The 25,921-nt window shown below is 36.6% G+C and overlaps 1 protein-coding gene and 1 non-coding gene across 3 annotated transcripts; both read left to right on the forward strand.

The window, feature by feature from the left end:
• Positions 1–166: 166 nt before the first annotated feature.
• Positions 167–25,861, forward strand: F55F10.1 (the record flags this gene model as incomplete). Of its 2 annotated transcripts, none has more annotated exons than NM_001380187.2 (20): positions 167–345; positions 394–584; positions 635–1,068; positions 1,125–1,257; positions 2,033–3,610; positions 4,344–5,542; positions 6,509–6,695; positions 6,745–8,983; positions 10,033–10,236; positions 11,175–11,430; positions 12,217–13,423; positions 14,062–14,520; positions 15,165–15,351; positions 16,130–17,016; positions 17,998–18,505; positions 19,368–19,613; positions 19,664–21,738; positions 22,542–22,877; positions 23,540–24,004; positions 25,450–25,861. In NM_001380187.2, exons 11-20 carry the CDS (start codon positions 12,323–12,325, stop codon positions 25,579–25,581), a joined length of 6,396 nt encoding a protein of 2,131 aa, NP_001367899.1. In that variant the 5' UTR covers positions 167–345; positions 394–584; positions 635–1,068; positions 1,125–1,257; positions 2,033–3,610; positions 4,344–5,542; positions 6,509–6,695; positions 6,745–8,983; positions 10,033–10,236; positions 11,175–11,430; positions 12,217–12,322. The 2 variants fall into 2 exon arrangements, with proteins under 2 accessions (NP_001367899.1, NP_001368166.1); NM_001380186.1 differs by having other exon boundaries at positions 25,450–25,581.
• On the forward strand, positions 23,237–23,294 carry Y24D9A.12. Its single transcript, NR_053090.1, has one exon. It is a non-coding gene; the product is annotated as an Unclassified non-coding RNA Y24D9A.12 (non-coding RNA).
• Positions 25,862–25,921: the final 60 nt, after the last annotated feature.

Raw genomic sequence — 25,921 nt, forward strand, 5'->3', positions numbered from 1 at the left:
TTGCGCAAAGGCACGAGAAATGCGCCAGCACACTACCTTGGCGCGTTCCCCGTTTTTAGTTTTTTTGTTGTTGCAAAATCTGAAATTTTTATTCACTTCTTGTTCCCATTTAGGCTAATTTTAATATTTTTCCTGTAAAATTTGCAAAAATTTTCAAATATTTCAGGGTACTAATTATAATGGGAAATAAAAGTAAAGAAAAAAGAAAAGCCAGAAAACGGCAACTCTCAAATTCGAAAACAAACGAAGATCTGGAAGTAATCGAAGTGTCTCTTCAAAAGAAACGTCTTCTCGATGACAACTTCCGAATAGTTCAAGCGGGTTCTGCTGAGTTGGAGGAGAAAGGTAGATTTTGATATTTGGAAAATTTCTGAATAATTTTAAAATTTGCAGAAAAAGCATTGGAGATCTTACCGACTCGCGAAGTTCTAGGCAATCAATTAGTCGCTGCTATCAGAAATCACCATTTTGCAATTATCGAAGGACCGCTTGGCTGTGGAAAATCATTTTTGGGACGCTATGCCGCACAAACTCTGGGACTTCCGCTGCATATCATGCAGATGGGCGATCAAATTGATTCTAAGGTATTTTAAATCTTTAAATTTGGAATAATAATTTAATTACCAATTTTCAGACGTTGTTCGGATCCTATCACTGCACAGAAGTTGCCGGCCAGTTCGTCTGGAAGGAATCTGCTTTCGCCACGTGGCTCCAAGCACCCGGTGTTGTACTTCTCGAGGACATCGACGCAGCAAACGCCGATGTAATCTCAAAAATCGTCGACATTGCAAGCCATCGTCAAACAAATGCATCGACATCGGACAAATCCTCGCATTTTCACGAAGAAATTCGAATTATTGCAACAATGAGTGGAAAAGGAAAGAAAGCCGCTGTTCTAGACGGCGTTCCAGTTCGAATTCGCGTCGATCAGCTCACCGATGATGAATTGAAGCGTCTCGCGTCGAAAGCCTTCCCAAGGATCGCCCATCTTGCCAGAACCCTGATTTCCACGTTTAGAAAGATTGAGAATGTTCCGGGAACTGGAAATTCGAGACAAATGACATCAACGTAGGGGGATTTTTACTTTATAAAAGCAATTAATTTCTTAATTATTTGATTTTCAGAGACTTCCTACGTGGCTGTGCCCGATTGGCACTTCTTCCGGATATTTCTGCAAATGTTGAGAGTTTTGCGGAGCTGATTGATGTTTGGTGCCTTGCCGATCCAAGACAACGGTCTTCTCAATTATGCAATATTGTTAGTGCCCAAAAAAGCCAAAATTTTGAAAAAATCAGCTAATTTCTGCAAAAGTATCCAATTTTACCAACTGTTTCCGTCCGGGAGCTTATTTTTATTCGATTATTGTCATGTTTTGCTCGCTTTTCTTGCGTTATTTCGTTGATTTCGGTATATTTCTAGCTTTTAGACTTAGCTAGCTATAAATGTACCTACATCAACGAACAAATGTGAGAAAAACGAACAAAATATGACAATAATCGAATAAAAGTCAATTTTCGAGCGTTGAAATTGGAAAAAGTTTGAGATTTTAACTAAAATTAGCCGTTTTTTCGAAATTTGTAAGAAATCTCATGGAGAAATTTGTTTATTTGAGCGCAGTCTGTGGAAATTTTTTGCTCAAAAAGACTAAAACTGGAACGAAACGACCGAATTTCATAATGGGATTTCTGAAAAAAACATCTCGAAAAAGAGCCGAATTTAGCTAAAATCTGAATTTTCTCCTACTTTTCGCAGCTGCTGGAATACTGTTTTTATTGAATTATCATCCTTTATTGCATCCGTTGGTCGTTTATTCGTCGATTTTGGAACATTGAAGTCGAAAGGCATTAAAAAAAATGTCTAAAATTGCCTAAATCGGCGAATAAATGGGCAAAATATGAAACAAAGAGTGATAACACGATAAAAAACTGAATTCCAGCTACTGTGACAAGAAAAAATTAGCGAAAATTCATACATTAGGGAAATTTCTTGCAAAAAAACCTAGAAATCCTTCTATAAATATCTAAAATTCCAGATTGCCGCATCTCTGAACGTTAACCAAGACCGTGTGCACACTCATCTCTCAGTCCGTCAGCCAGAAGTGAAATACGATGAAAAAGTTGTATCAGTTGGCCGAGCCCATCTTCCACGAAAAATGTCAATGATCAAGACGGGACGACATCGACTCGGTCACACCCGTGACGTCGTTCAACTGATGGAACGGATCGTCGTCTGTGTCTCTCATAACGAACCGCTCCTTCTCGTCGGAGAAACTGGAGTCGGAAAGACGTCTGTTGTCCAGGCGGTCGCTGACCTGATCGGAGTCACGTTGGACGTGGTGAATGTGAGCCCGACGTCTGATTCGGATGAGCTCATTCAAGGATACAAGCCAACTACGATCGGCAGGCTGATGGAGCCATTCACCAAGTTCTACATGGAAGTTTTCACCAAAAACTTTGACTCAAAAAACAATCAAAAATTCATTGACAATTTGGAAAAGTGTCTTTCCTCGGGAAGATTCAAGGATTATCTGAGCCTCGTTGAAGCAACAGCCAGCAAAGCTCTTCAAAGAAAAGGACAAAAGGATGAACGATGGGCTGAACTACTCGTGAGATCTCGTCAGATCAGAGATGGATTGGAAAAGGGAGCTGCACCGTTTGCTCTTCAAAAGGGAGCAGTGCTGGAAGCTGCTGAAAAAGGACATTGGCTTCTTGTAGATGAGATCAACTTGGCACCTCCAGAGTGTCTAGATGCAATTGTTCATGCTTTATCGGCTCCTGGAACTCATCCGAACTTCCGACTCTTTGCGTGTATGAATCCAGCGACGGATGCTGGAAAACGACGACTTCCACCAGGAGTTCGTACCAGATTCACAGAGTTTTTCGTCTCTGAAACTGCGGATCCACATCAACTTTCGCTAATTGTTTCTGCATATCTTCCAACCGTATCTCAGCAATTTGTTGAGAATCTTGTCAAATTCTACCTCTCTGCAAAGCAGCTCTATCCATCCAGTTACTCACTTCGTACACTCTGCCGAGCACTACTTTTCACCGCTGACAACATGTTCGGAAGTGTAGATCAATCGATTTACGAGGCTGTTTCAATGGCTTTCCTGACGAATTTAGAGAGTGAGGAGAAGAAGGTGATGACGGTGAAGATTCAGGCAGCGTTTCGATTCAAAGTCGGAGTTATGCCAGTTCCCAAGCATCCGGAGAATTATGTGAAGATTGGTGGATACTACGTGGAAAAGGGCACCCAACTGACGGAAAGCGATCCGAAATACGTCATCACTAAAACAGTCAAAGGAAATTTATCTGAAATCGCGAGAATTGTGTGTAGTGGCCGGTTTCCGATCCTTCTCGAAGGTGAGACCTCTGCCGGAAAAACGTCGATTGTGTGTCACCTGTCAAAGGCTACTGGAAACCGGATTGTTCGGATTAATAATCACGAACACACGGATGTTCAGGAGTATATGGGATCCTATGTTGCTGACGCTGGAGGACGACTGGTATTCCGTGAGGGAGCCCTGGTACAGGCGGTTCGAGATGGTTCTTGGGTGATTTTGGATGAGCTCAATCTGGCGCCGACTGATGTCATTGAGGCGTTGAATAGGGTAAGGAGAGGCGATTCGGAAAAAAGTTTAAAAAATAAATCAGAGTTGCTTCGGAAAATTTCAAAATTTTCAAAGAAAAAAAACTAAAAATCACTCTAAAAATTTCAAAATTTTGAAAGAAAATGGCTAAGCTACGCTATTTTATTTTCCAAACAGCGATTCACAAAACACAGTTTTTTGGTTCGAAAAAAGTTATTTTAACCGAGAAAAAACCTTTTAAAAAAATTTTTGACAAAAAACTAAACCAAAAATTTTATTTTTGTGAAAAAAAAACGAAGTAAATTCCATTTTTGCCAAAAAAGTAAGCTATGTTCAGTGAAAAAAAAACAGAAAATTGCCTTTTCTGCTGGAAAATTTTTTTAAAAATCCATTTTTTCCAGCAAAATTCGTTTTAGAAATCAATTTTTGGTCCGAAACTCCCAAGTTTTTGGACGGGAAAATTCATTTACGCAAAGAATGTCCTTCTTCCCGAGAAAAAAAACCATTTTCATATAGAAAAAGTATTGAAAAAGTCATTTAAATTTTAAAAATCCCTTTTAAAAACCTCAAAAATCGATTTTCGCCGAGAAAGAAATTTAAAAAATCATTTTTGCAACAAAAAACCAAAAAAAAAACTATTTTTGCCGGAAAAAACTTTGAATATAAATTTTTGCCGAAAAGAGGAATAAGCCATAAATCGTATTTACCAACAAAAAACATGTTTTTACACATTAATTTTTATTCTCATTTTCAGCTTCTCGACGACAATCGTGAGCTTTTCGTTCCGGAAATCAACGAAACAATCAAAGCACATCCTCGATTCCGACTATTCGCCACTCAAAATCCAGCCGGCTCTTACGCGGGAAGAAAGCGGCTCTCAAGAGCTCTAATGTCTCGATTCATCGTCCTCCGCTTCCATCATTTGCCAATTGAAGAGCTCTCCGAGATGGTTTGTGCCAGATGTGGAGTCCCACCGAACGCGTCGCTGAAAATGATTGAAGTGCTCAATGAGCTCCGGAATCGCAGAAGCTTGTCAGGACTCTTCTCGGCTCGAGATGGCCTGATGACTCTGAGAGATGTATTCCGATGGGCAAAACGTATGACGACAGATGAAACTACAGATGATTGGCTTCAAATCCTTGTAAATCATGGATATTTCTTGCTCGCAGGAAGATGTAGAAATGAGAAGGATGACGTCACAGTTGTAGAGACACTTGAGAAAGTTATCAAACGGAAAATTGACAAGGAAGCTCTATTCTCACTGGATTCTCCCTATATGCCACGAGATGTTATCACTGAAAAGGTTGTGCTGACACTTGGAATGCGAAGAATGCTGGTGCTCACGGAGCAAGCTTGGCTCCGTAACGAGGCTGTACTGATGGTTGGAGAGACTGGAGGTGGTAAAACGACACTGTCGGAAGTTGTTGGAAGAGGAAAACTTCGGAGTATCAATTGTCATGAGAGAACTGAAACTGCTGATCTTCTGGGAAGACTGAGGCCTAAGCAGGATGGAGGATTCGAGTGGTCTGATGGAGTTGTGATTAGTGCGATGAGAGATGGTGTTCCACTACTGGTTGATGAGATTTCTCTTGCTGAAGATTCAGTGTTGGAACGACTCAATCCACTGTTCGAAGAAGATCGAGCACTTCTCCTTTCCGATGCTGGAACTGACACTGAAGTTGTCGAGTCGAAACCCGGATTCCAAATGATTGCGACAATGAATCCAGGTGGAGACTATGGAAAGAAGGAACTATCGAAAGCGCTGAGAAACAGATTCACGGAAGTTTGGACGTCAAGTGACTATACAACATCGGAACTTGTCACTATTTTCGATCAGAGGCTCGCGAGAGTCGATGCGACGAGGGAAGAGGCAAGGATTACGCCGACAAGGACAGCCACCACGATTGTCTCGTGGATTGCCGTGTTTTTTGGGAAATATTCACATGTTTTTAGGTATTTTGTTTTGGGGAAAAAATAAATTTAAACAGATTGCAAATTTTTTCGGAAATTTTTTTCGGAAATTTTTTGAAATTTTTCAAAAATTTCAGAAAATTTCAAAAAATTTCCGAAAAAATTTCCGATAAAAATTTCCGAAAAAATTTCAAAAAAAGAACCATTAAAAATTATAATTTTACAAAAAAATTTGCAGTGTCCCATTTAAAAGTAACGTTTTTATTTCAAAAAAGCTGTAATCCTCGATCGAATAAACCAGTAATTGTGCATTTAAAAAACTTTTTTTCAAAAATTCCTCTAATTCCTCAGAGGGGGAGTAGAGTTTGTGGGTATTTTGCTTAAATTGACTAAAACTAGTCCAAAACCACCGAATTTCATAATGAGACTTCACAAAAAATTTCCAAACATTTTTTATGGCCGGTCAAAATTTCGAAAAAAGAGCCAAATTGCAAAAATCCGAAATTTCGCACATTTTTCTTTGTCATAGCCGCTGGATTTTAGTTTTTCTGAAATTATCACCCTTTAATCCTTATTTTGATAATTTATCTCACGGAAGTTCGTTGATTGAGACACATTTTTAGCTGATAGACATCCAAAAATGATTAAAATTGGATGTCTATCGGCCTAAAAGTTGCCTCAATCAACGAATTTCCGCGAGATAAATTATCAAAATAAGGATTAAAGGGTGATAATTTCAGAAAAACTAAAATCCAGCGGCTGTGACAAAGAAAAATGTGCGAAATTTCGGATTTTTGCAATTTGGCTCTTTTTTCGAAATTTTGACCGGCTATATGAAATTTTTGGAAATTTTTTGTGAAGTCTCATTATGAAATTCGGTGGTTTTGGACCAGTTTTAGTCTATTTAAGCAAAATATCCACAAACTCTACTCCCCCAAGCTGTCACTTTTCAAAAATTTGCCGAATTTTTGCTGTAAAACAATCGAATTTTAAAAATATAATTTTCAGACATGCTCCTTCTGTCCGTGACGTTGTTGCGTGTGCCGAACTCTACGCCTCCGCGATGCAAGCTCAAATTGAGAACACGACTGCTATCAAAGATGCTCTTTGTGCAGTATTTCTCGACTCGTTGGCTGGATTGACAACTCGTCTTCACATTGATCCGGTTGAAGTGTTTGATGATGCTCTCACTATGGTAGGCTTTCACATCTTCATCGTATTTATAATATTTTTCGAATTTTCAGCTTCACTCGGAACTTGTGAAAACACAACTACTCGGACAGCTTTCGGATGTGCAAAAGTTTATTGGAGAAGCCAAAAAGGATGCTCTCATTGAACATGCCTCACAGCACCTGAACGTTGGACATCTCCGTGTTCCATTCGGACCAGTGACCCCCAAAATTCCAAAAGCATTCTCCCTAAAAGCGCCAACTTGTGCTGAAAACTTCTACCGAATCGCCAGAGGACTTCTGATCAGCAAACCGATTCTTCTCGAAGGAGCTCCAGGTTGTGGAAAATCGTCGACAGTGATGGCGCTGGCTCAGCTCACCGGAAATCCGATTACCCGGCTCAATCTCAGTGATCAAACTGATCTTTCGGATCTTTTTGGAAGTGATGTTCCTGTGTTAACTGAAGATGGAACTATGACGTTCCGTTGGGAAGATGGTCCAGTGCTCAAGGCGATTAAGAAGGGAGAATGGATTCTGTTGGATGAGATGAATCTGGCTTCACAATCGGTTCTCGAAGGTCTCAACGCGTGTTTCGATCATAGAAGAGTTCTGTACATTGCCGAGTTGAACAGGGAATTCGAGATTCCAGCGACATCCAACTGCAGATTCTTCGCTTGCCAGAATCCTCGGGTTCAGGGAGGCAATCGACGTGCTCTTCCAAAATCATTTATCAATAGATTCACAAACATTTATACAAATGATTTGACGAAGAATGACATTGAAATTGTGCTCAACGGAGTTGATGAGAAGAGCCTTCTGCGAACGGAGCAGCGAAGTGCGATGGTGGCGATCAGTGAGCAGCTGGAGCAGATATCCGGAAGCTTTAGTGGAGGCCCTCATTCGTTCAATTTACGAGATCTTCTGAGATGGTATGACTTGCTGGCGGCTGGAAGAACACTTGGTGAAGCATTCGAGCTGGTTTATATGACACGGACCCGTCGGGAGGAGGATCGGGAGCTGATGAGATCGATTTTTGAGAAGATGATGGAGGAGAAGCTTGTGACGAAGGCATTGAATCTCACCGTAGACGAGAAGGAGATGAGAATCGGAAAATGCTCGCTGAAACGGAAAACCCAGCAACTTGGAGTGCAGAGCCCTCGAAAAAGCCTAGAAAACCGACTTTTCGCCTCACAAACCATTCTGATGCACCAAATCGCCACTTGCGTTGAGCTTAACTGGCTCGCGTTGCTCGTTGGACCTAGAAATTGTGGAAAGCGTTCTGTAATCGAGAATGTCGCGAACCTATGTGGAAAACGTCTCCGAACTATTGCTCTGAACGCTGACACGGATGCTCAAGAGCTCATTGGAAGTTATGAGCAAGTTGTCGATGAAGATTGTCTTCCGATTGCCAAGAAGCAGATTGTCAAGATTTTGGAGCACAAAGAAGCACCGGAAGCTTTCATTGAAAAAGTGAAAAATGCGGGAGATCTTAACAAACTTGAAGCCACAGTTGAACTGATTCTTTCTGAAATTGGAAACATTGAAGAGATTCAAGATGTTCTCAACATTGCAAATCAGAGCTCGATGCGATTCGAATGGACTGATTCTGTATTCGTTGATGCTTATCTTCACGGTGATTGGCTTCTCATTGAAGATGTCAACTTGTGCAGTGCCGCCGTCCTAGATCGTCTGAATTCGTGTCTTGAAAGTGGTGGAAAGCTTGTCGTAGCTGAACGTCAGAACTCTTACGAACCACTGGAACCTCATCCGGATTTCCGAGTTTTCTTGTCGATGGATGCCCGAGTTGGAGAGATCTCAAGAGCAATGAGAAACCGAAGTGTGGAGATTTATATCGAGGATGGTTGGAATCTATGGCCGGATGATGTGCGAACTGTGGTTGGATCGAAGATGAGCTCTGAATTGAGCAGGATTGTTGCTCGAGACTTGACAGTGGAGCAGCAACTTCACCTGGCGGCACTTTTACAAGAGAATGGAGAGCATTTTTCGATGGATCTTGCTTTAAAGCTTGTTGGAGCTGCTCAGAAAGATTGGAAAGATCAGGAAATTGAAGAAAATGAGGAAATTGAAGAAGAGATTCTCGTTGAAAAATTTGCGATTGCACCTAAAATCCTGGAAATTTGCAATCTTAGTGGAGAATATGAAAAGTTTTGGATTTCGACGTGGCAACGAGCTGCGGCTAACACGAAAACTGCAAATGTTGAGGCAATTCTCATGACATTCCTCTCCTCGAGCCCTTGGATTCTTCAGAATCTTTTGGAGAATTTGAAGGGATTTTTTGGAGCCGCTGCTGTTGGTAAGGGAGTTTTTGGATGCATAATTATTTATGAAAATTGAAAAAAAATGCACAAAACCAATATTTTGAAAAAAATGCCTATTTTCAGAAAATGATTAGAAAAAATCAAAATATCTTCTTTTTTTTAAGTTTTAATAAAAAATCAGGTTTTTAAACAATTTACAGAAAAAAATTTTATTCATAAGGTGTGAAAGATTCAATTAAAAAAATGTTAATCTTCAAAAAAAAAGGGGGAAATACCAAAATTAAAGTTTTCGTAATTTTTTATTTGAAAAAAAAATTAATTTTCTCGGAAACAATAGTAAAAATCGAGTTTTCTTTTTAAAAAAAATTTTGAAAAAATGTGGTTTTCTTTGATTTGTTGAAGCTTGTGAACAAAAAATTCAAAAATTTTATTTCAAACTGCATACAAATACAGTCATTTAATTTTTAAAAAAATGATTTTCATCTAAAACCTTTCAAAAAATGCAATTTTTCTCATTTTTCAGAAATTTTACATTTCAAAATGAAATTTTCTTTTGAAATAATTACTAAAAACCCCCTTTTTTTCTCGAAAATATCTCAAAATTCTTATATTTCAGACCCTTAATATAATCTTCAAAAAATAGGGAAAAAACAGCAAAATTCATGAGAAAATTTCAATAAATTGTATAAAAATGATATATTTTCGAACAGAAAAGCCCATTTTTCAAGTGAGAATACTGAAAATTTAGGTGAAATTAAAAAAAAAAAGTTGTTTTCTTTGATTTCTTGAAGCGTGTAAAGAGAGAATTCAAAAATTTTATTTTAAAATAAAATACAGTAGTCTTAAATTTTACAGGAAAAAAATGATAACAATTTTTTTAGAAGAACATATGTTTTTCATCGAAACCCTCTGAGAATTGGTTTTCAGAAAAAAATTAATATATTTCAAAATTCAATTTTCCCCATTTTCCAGAAATTTTTCAAAAAATTTTACCTTTCACAATGGAATTTCCTGAAAAATGCCTAAATTGAACTAGAAACCCCCATTTTTTCTCGGATAATATCACAAGATTCTCCTATTTCAGACTCTATGATCAAGAGAATTCCTGCAAATCTTCTGAAAAGTAACAAACGTCATCTGATTGATTCGTCGTTCTCCTCAGCATCTCGAACAGACGTGGATTCAAAGTTCAGCCGAGCTGTGCTCTTTGAATGGATTCTTCAAATGATATCAAAAATTCCAGCTGATCATGGATCTGCTGAACATCTAAGCAGTACAATGACCAAATGTTAGTATAAATTATTATGGAAACGCAGAATAATGTCTATTTTGAAGTGAAAACGCGCTCCGCCCTTTAACATTAGGTCTCGTTAGGTATTTTTCGGCGGGCGGCAAAACCGTAAATTTGAACGTTTTCAAGCATTTGTCGTTTTTTTTTAAATATGATTTTACGTCAAAATTTATAGAGTTGGAGTAAAAATCATTTAAAAATAACGGACAGCATAACAAAAATGCTTGAAAATTTACGGTTTTGCCGCCGCCAATTCCTAACGAGACCCATTGATTAGGGACGGAGCATTTTTAGTTGGCCGTGGAGCGCGCTGTCACTTTTTTTCAGAAAAAAAATCGAAAAACGGCTAAAATTTAATTTTTTAAAGGTGGTGTAGTTTAATTTTTTTATTGCCTTATTAGACTCAAAATTGTCTGAAAACGCCAAATTTCATAATGAAACTTCTTGAAAACTTGTCAGAAAAAAGTTATGACGGCTCAAAAAATGGCCTCAAACTAGTTAACATCAGAAACTTGACCGACTTGTCAATGTCGCAGCGGCTGGAAACAATTTTTTTGAAATCACTGTCATATTTTGAGTATACAAGTTGCCTACCTTGCGTTTTAAACTTGATCAAGGTATTTAAAAATCGATGGGCGGCGAGTTTTGGCTCAAAAAAATTAAAAATCTTGCCGTCCATCGATTTTTAAATATGTACCTTCATTATGAAATTCGGTGTTTTCAGACAATTTTGAGTCTAATAAGGTAATAAAAAAAATACGACTATACCACCTCCAATTCCAATTAAACTCCAATTTTTGATGAAAAAACATAAGAAAACATTTTTTTTCTAAAAATTTTCTCGAAATATGGGAAAATCGACAAAAAAAAAGATGAAAAAATCGTTTTTTTGTGAAAATCTTTTTTTTTTCAAATGAATCGATGCATTTTTTCAGACGAAATTGCCACCTGTGACGTCACTTTCAACAATCTTCCACAAATCGCCACACTGGTTCGATCAATTATTGAAACTTTCAAAACGAGCCCATCAATTTCCACAAATGCATATCGTGAAGTGTGCATTTCAATCTCCTACCTCCTACTGGTAGCTGCTTCACGTCGAAAATTGACGACAAGAACCGGATGTGCTGCAATTTATTTGGCATGGAACGATCTGAAGAACGAAGCCGCCAAGACTTCAGGAATCAATTGGTACGGACATTCGGACTGAATTCGGAGAAAAAAATTCGAAAAAAACTAGATTTTGTCGTCAAAAACTGAAAAAAAATGCTAAAATTTTCATTTTTTAAAAGATTTTTAAAGCGAAAAACTAGAATTTTTGATTTTTCGAGAACGAAAAAACATTTCTCTATTTTTCAAAAAAAAAAACATCATTTCTCTCCTAAAAATCGATTTATTTCAGATAAAATATATAGTTTTCTCGTCTCTTTTTGAAAAATCTGAAAATTCAATATTTTCATACGTCTAGATTTTTTAAAAGAAAATTCTTAATTTTTGTTTTTCAACAAAAAACATATTTTTTTCGGTATGATCAAACTGATTTTTGACGAAAAAACATTGAAATTCGTTAATTTCGGCTCAAAAAAAAAAACGTTTTTCAGTTTGAAATCGGTGAAATAGCAAAAACAGGAAAAATTATCCAAAATCTCCAACTTTCAGCTTAAAATAACGATTTTTTGTTCAAAATTCGCAAAATTATCTGAAATTCACCTCAAAAACTTGGTTTTTCTGTTCAAAATCGATCGGTTAAATAGAAAAAAAACTCTAAATTATGCTGAATTTCAGCTCACAAATTTTTTTTATTCGTAAAGTTATTTAAAATCCCTAAATTTCAGCACAAAAAGTACGTTTTTCGTTTTAAAATCTGTAGAAAAAAAAACAGGCAAAATTATCCAAAATCTCTAAATTTTCGCTCTATAAAAATTGTTTTTTTTTTGTTAAAATTTCGCAAAATTATCTAAAAATCCTAAATTTCAGCTCAAAAACCCTCCTGACCGCCAGCGGAAAGATCAACGAAGGATGGACTTCTGAGTCTTATGAGACATTTGTAAATGAGTATATCCATCGATGGAGGAAATTTGGAATGTGCTCACCATTCTGTAATGAAGACGAAACTCGTGTATTCTTGGAGCACATCGAGAAGCTTCTCGGAGAGGATACAGAAGAGTCCGCTGACGTGGAAATGATGGATGTTGATTCAGATGATGAAGCTGAAGCAAAGAAGCCTCTTGCGATCTCTCCGATTGAAGTATCGAGGAATGTGGTGGACAGTGTTGAGGCGTTATTTGAATTCTTGTCCAGTGGAGTCGTTGATCAGGAGAATGAGGTGTTCAAGAAGAGTAATGTGTTCTCTGGAGTGTCATGGAAGGATTCGGCGAATGCTCGATGGATCCGTACAGCTGCGGTGCTGTGTGCCAGTGTTGCAGTCTGCAAGCTTAGTGAGGAGGAGATGGAAGAGCAGAACATCCTGGTCTCCGATCTTCTATCGATCGGCGGTGGAGCTCATTGTCTGGCGACTCGGCTGTTCTTCTCCGCGCTTCACTTTAATCCAACAATGTCGAATTTGAGCATTGCTCACCTGCAAAAGTTTCCGATCAAGGAGCTTGGAACTAAGCTTTGGAGGCTTTCAGTCAACTCTTCGTTGATTCGTGATCAGTTGAAGCAGGCTCTGGAGCATTTGGGAGTTGGAATCGAGGGATGGGCTGGTGGAGCAGGTGGATCCAATGGAATGGAACGTGGAATTGAGATGATGGAGTCTGCGTTGCCACCGAGAGAAACTCTGGATCCTGTGATCTTTGAAGAGGAACGGATGCTCTTCGTGAAAGCCAAGAGAAGAATCGTTGAACGTCAACTGAAATATCTCGCGGAATGGAGAAATCTCATTGGCAGACAATCCCCAGATTGTGATTACTCGTCATCTCAAGTCATTATTCAAGGATTGAATGATCTTCGTCAAGAGCTCGCCGAGCTGGAATCGGAGGAAGGAGATCAGCAGCCAGTGGTCTATCGACAATCGGCAACCCAGTACAATCAACTGTGCTCGGAGCTTCGATCGTTCTTGGAGCTCGCGAAATCGTCGATTTCTGATGCTCAGAGTAGCCAGGAAGAGTCCAATGAGAAGATGATGACGATTCGATTGGCGAGGATCAAGTCGTTTGCGATGAGCGCTGAGAATTTCAGAATTGTAAGGAAAACATTACAAAATTAGCCAGAAATTTCGGGGTTTTGTGCCGAAATGGTGTGGTTTTTAATCAAAAAAACGACGATTTTGATGCGATTTCTGTCTTTTTTCAGCGAAAATTCGGTTTTGTGAACTGATTTTTCACTTTTTTGAGCAAAAAGAATGGCAATTTTATGAGTTTCTCTGATTTTTTTTTTGATCAATTCTACCATAATCAGCTCGAAATTTCAGAAAACTGTTCAAAAAGTTAAGAAAATCTAGGGATTTTCGCACAGAAAATTAGCTTTTTTTCTGTGAAAACTGGCAAAATTTTGCACAGAAAATCAGATTTATTGCTGAAACTGCAAAATTTTGCTCGGAAAATCTGATTTTTTCGGTTAAAACTCGACATTTTCACCCAAAAAAACTTAGATTTTTCTGAGAAAACTGCAGATATTTGGAAAAAAAATAAATTTTTTCTGATAAAAATGGACCACCGAAAATCCTTTTTTTTTCCTGTGGAAACTGGGTTTTTTTTTTTGAAAAAAAATTCTAAAACCTGTAAAATTTACCCCAGAATAAATTATTATAAATTTTTATTATAATAAATAATTAAATAGAAAAATTATTATAATAAATTATTTGAAAAAACCAATTTCCAGAGTATACTCCGAAAATTCGTGTCCTTCGTCGACGTCTCAATGCCATTCATCGCCGGTCTCCTACTCGTCGAAATTGCTTTCAACGAGATTGCTCTGAAATGGAAACAAGAAGCCAAACGGCAACATGCAACAGCTTCATCAGCCTTCCCACGATTTCTGCAGACAGTTTCAAGCTCATCTGGACTAATTTCCAATGAAGTCACCAATTGGGCAATTCGAGACGGTTCTCCAATGCCACTTCAGTTGAAATCTGCAGTTGTGAGGCGTCGGCTCGCGGAGCTCGATGAAAAATCATCAATTATCGAGATTCAATGGACACGAGCACAATGGAAAAAGTGGTACGAGAAGAATATCGCGAAAGCTGAGCAAAAAGATTTTGTGTATCGAACAAAGACGGAAGAGGAGAAGGATGAGATGGATTTGGAGGAATTTTTTGCGAATCATGAACAAGATCATCAGGTTCAGAAAAAAAATCGGAAAAAATGTTCAAAAAATCCGTCAAATTATGTTTATATTTTCGAAAAAGAAAAAAGACCAATATTTTGCTGAAAAACGTCAAAAATCTCCCGAAAAATCGGACTATAATAACAATTTTCGAAAAACTTTGTGAAATTTCAGAAAAGTTGCCCAAAATCGGCAAAAATTGAAGAAAAATTACCGAAATTATTTTTGAAAATTGGATTTTCGGCAAAAAAATTGGCTTCAAATCTTTGAAATTCACTCAAAAACGGCATATTTTATGGAAAAATGCAGAAAAATGAGCAATTTTCGCTGAAAAACGTCAAAAAAATGTCCCATAAAGTCGGATTATGGTAACAATTTTCAGAAAAAATTGCTGTTACAGAAGAAATTCTTGAAATTTTTTTTTCTGAAAGTTTTTTTTTTTTACGAAAAAAAAAATTTCAGCAAAAATTGGCCATTTTCTGCATTTTTCGATAAAATACGCCGTTTTTGAGTGAATTTCAATGATTTGAAACCAATTTTTCGCCAAAAATCTGATTTTCAAAAATAATTTCGCTAATTTTCTTAAATTTTTTGGCAAAAATCTAATTTTCTAGGCTAACATTTTAATGAAAATCAAAAAACCGACATTTTTGATTCAGGTTCTGCCGGATTGTGATGTCTCGATGTTGTTGGAGTCAGTGGAACGTAAGCGATCATCGTTAGTTGACGAGAAAAGCCGAAAAAAGTCGGACGAGCGGTACGAAATGGCGATGGTTTGGATGAGATATGTGATGAGTGAGGTTGGAGCAATTCCGATTGATGATGCCACGTGGAGCCAGTGTATTGGTGAGAAATTGCACATTTTGAGCACAAAATGGACAAAAATTCGGTCGAAAATGGTCAATTTTAGCTGAAAAACGTGCTAAATAGTCCAAAAGCCGAGAGAAAAATCGCCAAGTTTTGCTGAAAAAACGTCAAAAAACCTTTGAAGAAACGGAATTTCTGGCGAAAAATTGATTAGAAATTCGGAAAATTTACGAAAAAGTACAAAATTCAAGAAAAAGGACTAGATTTCGCTGAAAAATGTCAAAAATCTTTTGAAAAAGTGACTAAAACTCCTAAAATTTACTCTAAAACGGCAAAGTATATCGAAAAATTCCAAAAAAATATTAAGCCGTATACGGAAAACTGATGAAAAATCTCGGAAATTGCAAAAAAAAAATTAAGAAAAGTTGTCCAAAATCGGCAAAATTGAGGAAAAAACAACCGAAATTATTTTTTAAAAATTGGATTTTCTCGGCGAAAATTTGCCTTGAAACCTATAAAATTCACTCAAAAATGGCGCAGCTTATCGAAAAATGCAGAAAAATATTCCAAAATTCAGGAAAAATGACCAAATTTTGCTGAAAAACATCAAAATCTCCAGAAAAATCGGAAAAATTGTTACCATAACATTAAATTTAAAAAGTTTAATATTATGGTAACAATTTTCAAAAAAAATCAAATATTTTGTTTTTCGATTTATTAATTAAAAAATAGTATTTGTAGTCTTTTATTTTGAAAAAAACTTCAAAAATCTTTGTTTTTTTCCAAAAATCTACAATAAATTCAAATTTTTTTCCAGACGGAGATCAAAAACTATTCGAAGTACTAGCCGCCCATGAAGGATTATCTGATGATGGTGGAGATGGTGAGGACACGAAAATCATCGACGTCTACCGAAACTCTTCTCTCCGTGAATGTCGTCGTGTCGCTGTGATCCTTGAGAAGCTTTCGATTCGAACAAAAGAAGTTCTGGAACGATGGCCAGAAGTTGTTGCGTTGAAAACTATTATCGAGACGATTGACGAGTTTTTCACTGTTTCTGTGTCAACTCCACATATTAAAGTGGCCACTCAAATAGAGAATCTCATCGAAGTATGTGAGCAATGGGAAATGATGGCAGATCGTGCAAATTCGCTTCGAGACCCTCTTGGAGAACTACGAAAGTTGTTAGTTGATTGGAAAAAGATGGAAGTTAGATGCTGGTCGAGTCTCCTGATTAATTGTGAAAATGAAGCTAAACAACGTGCTCAACTCGTCGCTTTCCCGCTCTTTGAGTCACTTTTTGAAGCTTCTACGCCTGAAATGGAAGCAGCTATCATTCCGATGAGTATTGAGTGGATGCACAATGCGACGCTGGTAGACTTTTCGACTCGAGTGCTCACTGTTGAATCTCTGTCCCGATGGGCTCGAATTGCTGGAAAAAAGCCACTGGCTATACAGCTCGAGGCTGCTTCTCGCCACTTTGGAATCTTTGCTGAACGAGTTGAGCAGAAGCTTAAGGAGGCCCGTGAGCCGGCGGAGAAAAGCTTGAAGGATTATTTGAAAGTTGTCAAGTATAATGATTTGAATCTTTGGAATATTCGAGTCTCTTCGACGAAAGCGCATGCTCAATTGTACAAGATTGTTCGGAGATTTAAGGATGCGATTAATGTAGAGTTGCACGACGATTTTGGAGTTCTTCAGAAGGTTATTCATTTATTTATTTATTTAAATCAGGGGTCTGCGGCCAACGATTTTTGCCGGAATGAGAAACTTCCGGCAAATTACCGAATTTGCCGGAAAACGGGCAATTGCCGAAAATTTTCGGAAAAATTGTGTTTTTGCACTTTTTTTTGGAAATTTCAGAACTTTTCGACTACACTATCTTTAAAGGTGGAGTGCCGAAGTTTGAGACTTTGCTTTTTTAGACCAAAATTGGTCCAAAACTACCGAATTTCGTAATGAGACGTTCTGAAAATTTCTCAAAAAAAAAAGTTATGGCGGTTCAAAGTTTTGGAAAAAACGGCCTATTTTCAGCTAAAATCAAAAATTTTTCCAACTTCTCGGTGTAGACACACACGTCTGGAACCTAATTTTTAGTTATTTATCACTTTTTAATAAATATTGTGGCCTTTGATTAGGCGTTTATTCGTTGATTTAAGTACATTTATAGTCTTTGGGGCACAAATAAAAATTACATTTTGTGCCCCACTAATGTACTTAAACCAACGAATAAACGCCCAATCAAAGACCAAAATATTTATTAAAAAGTGATAAATAAATAAAAATTAGGTTCCAGACGTTGCTACACCGAGAAGTTGGAAAATTTTTTGATTTTAGCTGAAAATGGGCCTTATTTTCTCAAACTTTGAACCGCCATACGAAATTCGGTAGTTTTGGACCAATTTTGGTTTAAAAAAACAAAGTCTCAAATTTCAGCACGCCACCTTTAAAGATGATGTAGTCGAATTCTGAATTCAAAATTCTAAAATTTCCAACAAAAAAAAAAATGCAAAACCACAATTTTTCCAAAATTTTTCGGCAATTGCCGATTTGCCGGAATTTTTTATTACGAAATTCGGTAGTTTTGGACCAATTTTGGTCTAAAAAAGCAAAGTCTCTAATTTCGGCACTCCACCTTCAAGCTATGATTTATAGCAAAATTTCTTCTAAATACTTAATTTTCAGGTTGATGAGTGGAAACGGAAGGTTCTCCAGCAAAGAAATGTGAGAGAATTGCACTTAGATGGAGAAGATCTAGAAAAGAGGATCAAGCAAGTTAAGAGGTTCTCCACTGAGATTACCGAGAAAGTATCAATTCTGTGCGATACGTCAGCCATCGAAGAGCTCTTTGAGCAAACGAAGGCAGCCGATGAAGCCATCCGTACGATGATCAACTATATCGGAGAAGATTCGGAAAAGGAGAAGCAACAGGGATACGCCAGGAATTCACGACAACGACAACTAGCAATGATGATTAAAGAGTCACAGGCGATTGGTTTGAATGCCCGGAAAGCTGTACTTTTAGCTCAGGAAGATATCAATCGAAGATCAATTGTGGGTATCGTGTCGAAAGAAGAATGTGAGAAAGAGATGAGAATTTGTGCTTCTGGAAGAAATATTGTGATTCAAAAAGCGAATAAGATTGATCAACAAGTCGGTGTATCGACGAGAAAGCATTTGAGTGGAATGATTGGTAATTATATTGGATTTTTAAACGGAAATATATAAAAATTGGAATCTCAAAAAAAATACGGAATTTATTGATTTATTAAGAGAAATTTAACGAATTTTTCTACAAAAAAAAAAAGAAATCATCGAAAATTTATCGAAAAATTTCTATTTTCTACGGTTTTCTAATAATGTTTTCATTTAAAAAATTTTTTAGGAAAATCTAAAATTTTCGATTTTTCGGATTTTTTCATAAGATTTCATTTACAAAAATTAATTTTTTAAATCAAAAAATTAAGACAATTTTCTGCAAAAAAAATGAAATAGTAGAGCCCGAAAATTACTTTTGAAGTGAAAAAAAGAGACATTTTTTAAAAAAATCGAAAACCAGGAATTTTTAGAAATTTTAGATTTAAATTAAACTGATAAGGATTTTGGATTAACCGATAAAAGGTCGAAAATTTTGAATTTTAAATATTTTTCCGTCCTTCCTCTGATTTTTTTAAAAATCTCAAAAAATTTCGGATAAACTCAGAATTAATTGATTTATTGAGAAAAATTTGTAAAAATTGTTCTTAAAAAAATAGAGAAATCATCGAAAATTGTTGACAATTGATCGAAAAATTTGTATAAAAATTTCTAAAATTTACGGGTTTCTAGAATATATCGAAAAAATATTAAATTAAAATTATAAGGATTTTAGAAAAACCGAAAAAAGTCGAAAATTTTCAATTTTAAATGTTTTTCAGTATTTCCTCTGGTTTTTTCGAGATAAAAAATGTATTCTGATTTTCCTAATTTCTCTGAAAACACTGAAAATTTGACAAAATCAAAAATTTTCATTTTTTAGGTTTTTAAAAACATTTTTTCCAAAGCCCAATTTTCAGAGTACGGAATGGTTTACATGATCACTCTTCAAGAAAACATTGGAAAATGGAAGTCACAAGTCGCAGAGATCCGTGTGCATTCTGAAGAGCTCCGAATTATCAGTGAGAATCAGAGAAGCGACTGGATTATTGATCATGAAATTGTGAAAGGACGAGTTGAAAAGATCGGAGGCCTGATTTCCACTGTTCAAGTGCTCATCGGAGCCATCAAGAGACGACTCGTCGCGATTCCAGCGAATGCAGATGGTTTGTGGACTAAATCAGAGCTTTAGAGTATAAATTTTTGAAATTTTCAGAATTCATCCGAACCAAAGAGCACCTACACCCACTCTCGAAGCTCTCGCAAACCGACGAGACTGCTCAGAAGCTTACAAAATGGGCTGAAAAGCTGTCGACACTGATTGGAAATATGAAACGAAGCAATGATCAGCTCTCGACGACGTTCAGCGTTGTAGACTACAATTCCTACACCACATGGATTTCTCAGATCAATGGAGATTCTCAAGAGCTTCTTACGGATCTTCAACTGTTCTCTGGATTCTTTGAAACTGAGAAAATTCAAATTGTGAAGCTTCTCGACGAAATTCCGAGATGGGCGAAGAAGATTGATACTTTTGAAGCTGCTGAAGAATCGGAAACCGATGTTACAGAACTGCTCCTGCTTGTTCAAAGGATCTATAAGAAGCTGGATGGAGTTAAGAAGGGTGAAGAGGACAAGGCTCTTGATCAGATTCAGGTTCTTGTGGATGTTCTGAAGCAGTGTGATATTCAAGCAGTTGTGAAAAGTCTGAAATCGATTGTTGAGGAGCATTGCAGCGGAGAAAAGCGTCGGAAGAACTTGGAAGGGCTCGCCGAGCTCGCCGGAATCACTGCGGATATTGTAGAGCAAAGTGTGATTCAGCTGACTAATTGCCTGGGATTCTTCTCCGTGTTCTACCATGCGATGCTCTCGATGACTATGCAACTCTATGAGAAAGGATATGTGAACACGATTCCTAAAGCGGAGAAGCAAGAATCTGGAGAAGGACAAACTGATGATAGTGGAGAAGGAGGTGGAATTGGAGAAGGTGGAACTGCCAAGGATGCTAAGGATGTCACTGAAGAGATGGAGGAGACTGGACAGATTGAAGGTCTTGAGGATGAGCAACCGGTGGATTCGGAGGAGCATGAGGCTAAGAATGATAACGAGAAGCCGATTGATATGGAGGATGACTTTGCTGAAGATCTGCAGGATATCGATAAGAACGAGAAGGGGGATCAGAATGATGGTGAGGACGAGTCTGATGAAGAGCCAGATGTTGAAGATCAAATGGGAGATGTTGAGGAGGAGGATGAGAAGCAGCTGGATCCGAAGATGTGGGATGAGGAGGAAAAAGAGGAGCAGGATCAGCAGAAGAATATGGATCAGGAGCAGGAAGCGGCGGAAGATCAGACTGATGAGATGGTTGCCAAGGAGGATGATGCTCAGGCTCCCAAGGAAGATCCGAAGGAAGATGGAAAGGAGGATGATCAGGTGGAAGAGGATGATGATCAGGAAAATGTGGATGAACGGGATCGCGAGAATGATGAGCGGCCTGAGGATCAGATGGATACCTCCGACCCTTCCAAGGACGATGAGATCCCTGAGAAAGGAGAAATCGATGAGGCAGAGGATGAGGATGATGGTGATGAGACGGATAAGGAGGATGAGGAGGCTATTGAAGGAGATGGAGAAGAAGATCAGAATGAAGATCAGAACGATCAGGAGCTCGAAGATCCCACCCAGACGAATGAGGAGAATGAGGATAGTGAAGAGCAAAAGAAGGAGGATGAAGCTCTGGAACAAGGCACGGGTGGTGAGAAGAATGATCAGGATGATAATAAGGATGTCGCTGATGGTGGCCTGGCTGAGGAGGAGGAGAAGGAAGATCAAGAGGATCAGGATGAGAAGGGAGAAGGAAAGAGCAAGTCGGATCCGAATGGAGATGGAAGTAAGGGAGAAGCTCCGAAAGAGAAGGCTGAAAAGGAGGAAGAGGATGAGGAAAAGGAGAAGGATGACGAAGAGAAAGTGGAGAGGAAACGAGAGCTCGCAACAGATGATGCTCCGATGGAAGAGGCTGAAATGGGAGATGGAGAGGAGAATGAGACGGGACAGCAGATGGAGAATGCAGAGATTTCCGATCGACAGATGGTTGGAAAGGGAACGATTGAAGAGGCTCGGCAGACGAAGCGGGAGGAGAAGCGAGAGGAGGAGAAGAGGAAGCGAAGAGAGCTCAAGGATGCTCTGGAAGGAACTGCTGGGGAGGATGATGGTGGAGAGGTGGAGGATGAGAATGCTGAGGAGATCAAGGAGGCGCATATTCATATGGCTGCGCATGATATGTTCCATGTGGTGAGGAAAAATGTCTTAAAATTGAAATTTTAGGCTGAAAAACGAAATATTCAGATAAACTAAGAGTTTCTGAACTTTGACACTAAATTTCAATGAAAAATGTTGGAAATACATGGTGCAACGTAACCTCAAATATTTATGGAAACTTCCATGTTTTTTTTTGAGAATTTTCTTAAAAATACTCGAAATAGTTTAAAATTAAGAACTTTTTGAAGAAAAAATGCCAGATTTCGACTGAAATTAGATGATTTTGGCATTTTGAACAGGTCAATTACAAGTTTTTGGGGCAAATTTCGAGTTTTAAAGTCAATTTTTTTGGAAAATGTTCACATAATTGCCCCGATTTCTAACTAAAAAATTCTGAAATGTTGAAAATGAATGTGATTTTTTGAGTGAAAATTAGCGAAATTCCATCAAATTTGGCTGAAACTATCAATTTTGGTAAAATTTTTGGGTAAAAACGATTTTTTTAATTTTATTCGATTTATTAGTTTTTTTTTGAAATATATCGTTCGAAGAACATCTTTAAAAAATTGTATCTTTTTTGGTGTAAAAAATAAATATAAGTTTCTTTGCTAAAAAGCGGTTTTTGAATGGATCTTAAAAATTGGCAAATTTTTACATAAACTTTAAGCTTTAAAAATGTCTGAAAAATATCTGAAATTTTAAATTAGAAAATTAGATTTTAAATCAAATTTAAAATTTTTGTTAAATAAATCTTTTCTTCGAAAAATTGACGAAAAAATATAATTTTTTCAGAATTAAAAACAAATTCCAGTTGCTCAATTTTCCCACAATTTCAGATCGAGGAAACTACGAAAGACCTGGTGACAGGAATGATCGATGATCCAGAAGATCAAGATCCACGTAGCTCCCAGCAAGGACCCAGTGACCGTCCAACCAACTCGAAAGCCGACGAACAATGGGCTGCAATGTCCCGAACTGTTGGAATGCTCGCCGCTGAGCTCGCCGAGAATCTGAGATTAATCCTTGAGCCACAAAGAGCCAACAAGATGCAAGGAGACTATCGAAGTGGAAAGAGGCTTAATATGAGACGGCTTATTCCGTATATTGCTAGTGAATATCGAAAAGATCGAATTTGGATGAGAAGGACGAAGCGGGCGCAGAGAGAATATCAGGTAATTATGGATTTTTGGAAAAAAAATTTTATAGTAATTTTTCGGTTTTTTGAAAAATAAAAACCGAAAAATTACTATAAAATTTGAGTTTTTCGAATTTTTGGAAGTTTTTCTGTTTTTTCTCGAAAAAGTGCATTTTCAAAATGGAAATCTGATTTTTCGTAAATTAACCCAAAAAAATGTCTCAAAAATTTAATTTTTTGTATAAAAATTGAATTTTAAAAAAAATTCTCAAAAATATTAGGATTTCAAATTAAAAATTAAATGTTTCGTCAATTAACCGAAAAATTGTTTTTTTTTCTTCAAAAAAGTGAGTTTTGAAGTAGATTAAAATTTTTTAATAAGAATTGCATTTTTTGATTTCTGAAAAAAGTATTTTTTCGAAATAATTGGCTAAAAATTTGATTTTTTGAAAATTCTGAAAATAAAAAAAAGTGGTTTTTTTCTTCGAATTTATTGAAAAAAAATGTTTATTCAAAGTTTTGGCGCTAAAAAATCAATATTTTTATCTATTGCCCGCTGAAATATTCAAAATTAGAAAATTTCAGTCAAAAACTGTCATTTTCAGTTCTAAAAATGTGGTTTTATATTCAGAAAAATTCAGAAATAGAAAAATATGATAATTTAAGTTTTAAAAAAATACAATTCTAATTTTCTTCCAGATCCTGATCGCCGTCGACGACTCCGAATCAATGAACGAGAACGGAATCCATCAAAACACTTGTGAATCCGTATGCATTGTGGAAGATGCTCTCCGACGTTGTGATGCTGGACGTGTCTCTGTGTGCTCATTCGGAGCCGACGTCAATACAATCATTCCATTCGGAGAAGCTTCGGCGAGCAGTAGCATTGAAATGCTCAAACAAATGACATTTTCGCAGAAGAAAACTGATCTTTTATTGCTCCTGAAAACTGCCAAGCAACAGCTCGACGAGATGAGAACGGGAACTTCTGAGCAAATGCTCATTGTGATTTCAGATGGAAGAGGTGCTTTATCACAGGGTGCTGATAAGGTTCGAGCTCTTTATTCGGCTCTTCAAGGTGTCACTGTGCTCTTTATTGTGTTGGATTCGGGAAAGAAATCGATTGAAGATCATACGGTTGCATCGTTTAAGGATAATAAAGTGGTACGGTTTTGTTTTAAGTAAAAATGTCCAAAAATTTCAAAAATCGTTTAGGAAAAAAATTTTTCAGATGTTATTTTGAACGATTTAATTTTTAAAAAACTAATAAATCGAATAAAATTGAAAAATCGATTTTTTTAACCCGAAAATTTTCTAAAAATTGATTCAGATAGAATTTCGCAAATTTTCATTCAAAAAATCACATTTTCAACATTCCAGGATTTTTTTAGCTAGAAATCGGGGCAATTTAGTGAAAATTTGCCAATTTTGGTTTAAAAAATCAACATTTTCACCCAAAACTTGTAATTGGCATGTTTAAAATTTCAAAATCAGACGATTTCAGTTGAAATCTGCTATTTTTGACTGGAAATATGTTTTTTTTCAAAAATATCCCAGTTTTAGATTATTATGGGTATTTTTTAAAGAAAAATCCAATTAAAAAAATATACATTTTCCATTTTATTTGAAGTTACACTCTGAAAAAAAAATTGTTTTCGAGGTGACGTAGCACCATGCATTTTCAACATTTTCCTCCAAAATTAGTGTCAAAGTATAGAAAATTAGTTGATTTATCTGAAAATGACATTTATTCGACTGAAAATTTGAGAAATTGCTCAAAAAAGGCCAGAAAGTTGACAATTGCCGAAATTAGTCAACTTTCAAGCCATTTCTGGGCATTTTCTCGAAGGCTTCAGCTGAAATTAATGTTATTTTCAAATAAATCGAGTGATTTTTCATATTTTTAAACTAATTTCAAGTTGTAAAAATGTTGGAACAACATGGTGCAACAGACCATTTTCTAGAATTGCCGCTCATTTAAAATACCCAAAAAATGTGTGAAATTTGATCATATTTGACTACAAAAAACGTTTTTTTTAATTTTAATTTTTTAAAAACTGGTAATTTTCCATTCTCGATATTGAACAAACGCCGAGGTTACGGTAATTATAGGATTTTCAGCAAAAATTTGCTTTTAAAATTACAAAAGTTTTTTTTTCGTTATTTCAGTCTTCTATGGCCGATTATTTGTATATTTTTAGGTCTGAAATTTAAATTTCAGTAGACTTTTTTGGCATTTTGACGATTTTCGCTTCAATTTTGACCTAAAAATCGATAATTTCACATTTTTAAATAATTTTTTGCGGAAAACTGTCTGAAAATGTGAGAAATTGTGTTTAAAATAATATTTAAAAAATGAAACAAAAAATTGAAACTAGGTCAAAATATTCGAAAGGAATTTCGCAAATAAATTTCAAAACTCAATAAATTTTCCAATTTTTGAAGATTTTTCCTTTTTTTCGTGTTAAAATTCCCAAAAAAATGTGTGAAATTTGATCATATTTGACTACAAAGAACAATATTTACTTTCTTTTTTTTCTCGAAAACCCCCCGATTCTCTTGCCATTTGCCCCCATAAAACTGCTGACAATTTCCAATTTTTCCTGCAGGTACTCACGCCATACCTCGCCCTGTTCCCGTTCCCATTCTACGCTCTCGTCAAATCAGTTCAACAACTACCATCGGTGATTGCCGAATCGATTCGTCAATGGTTCGAAATGACGACGACACATCATAGTTGAGAGGCTACAAACTACAGACTGCAAACTACACACATTTAGTCATATTCTTGTTTTTTTGTTACTACTTTACTTTATACCTTTTTATCATCATTTTTGTTACTTTTTTTCGAAAACTGTTTTTCTCACTTCCCTACTCCTTTTATCGTCATTTTTTTATGAGTTGTTACTTTTTTTTTGAAATTTTCCCCCTTTTTTGTTATTTTTTGTTCATTGTTCATTGTTTTCACATTGGTTAGTCGAATTATCATTATCATTATATCTATTAAAAATTTGAAATTTTTTTGATACGGTTTTTGTTATCTTTGATGCTATCAATGGGCTGCACTTTCCATTCGATCTC

This window comes from Caenorhabditis elegans, chromosome IV (genome assembly GCF_000002985.6).
Source record: "Caenorhabditis elegans chromosome IV".
NCBI classification, from domain to species: Eukaryota; Metazoa; Nematoda; class Chromadorea; order Rhabditida; family Rhabditidae; genus Caenorhabditis; species Caenorhabditis elegans.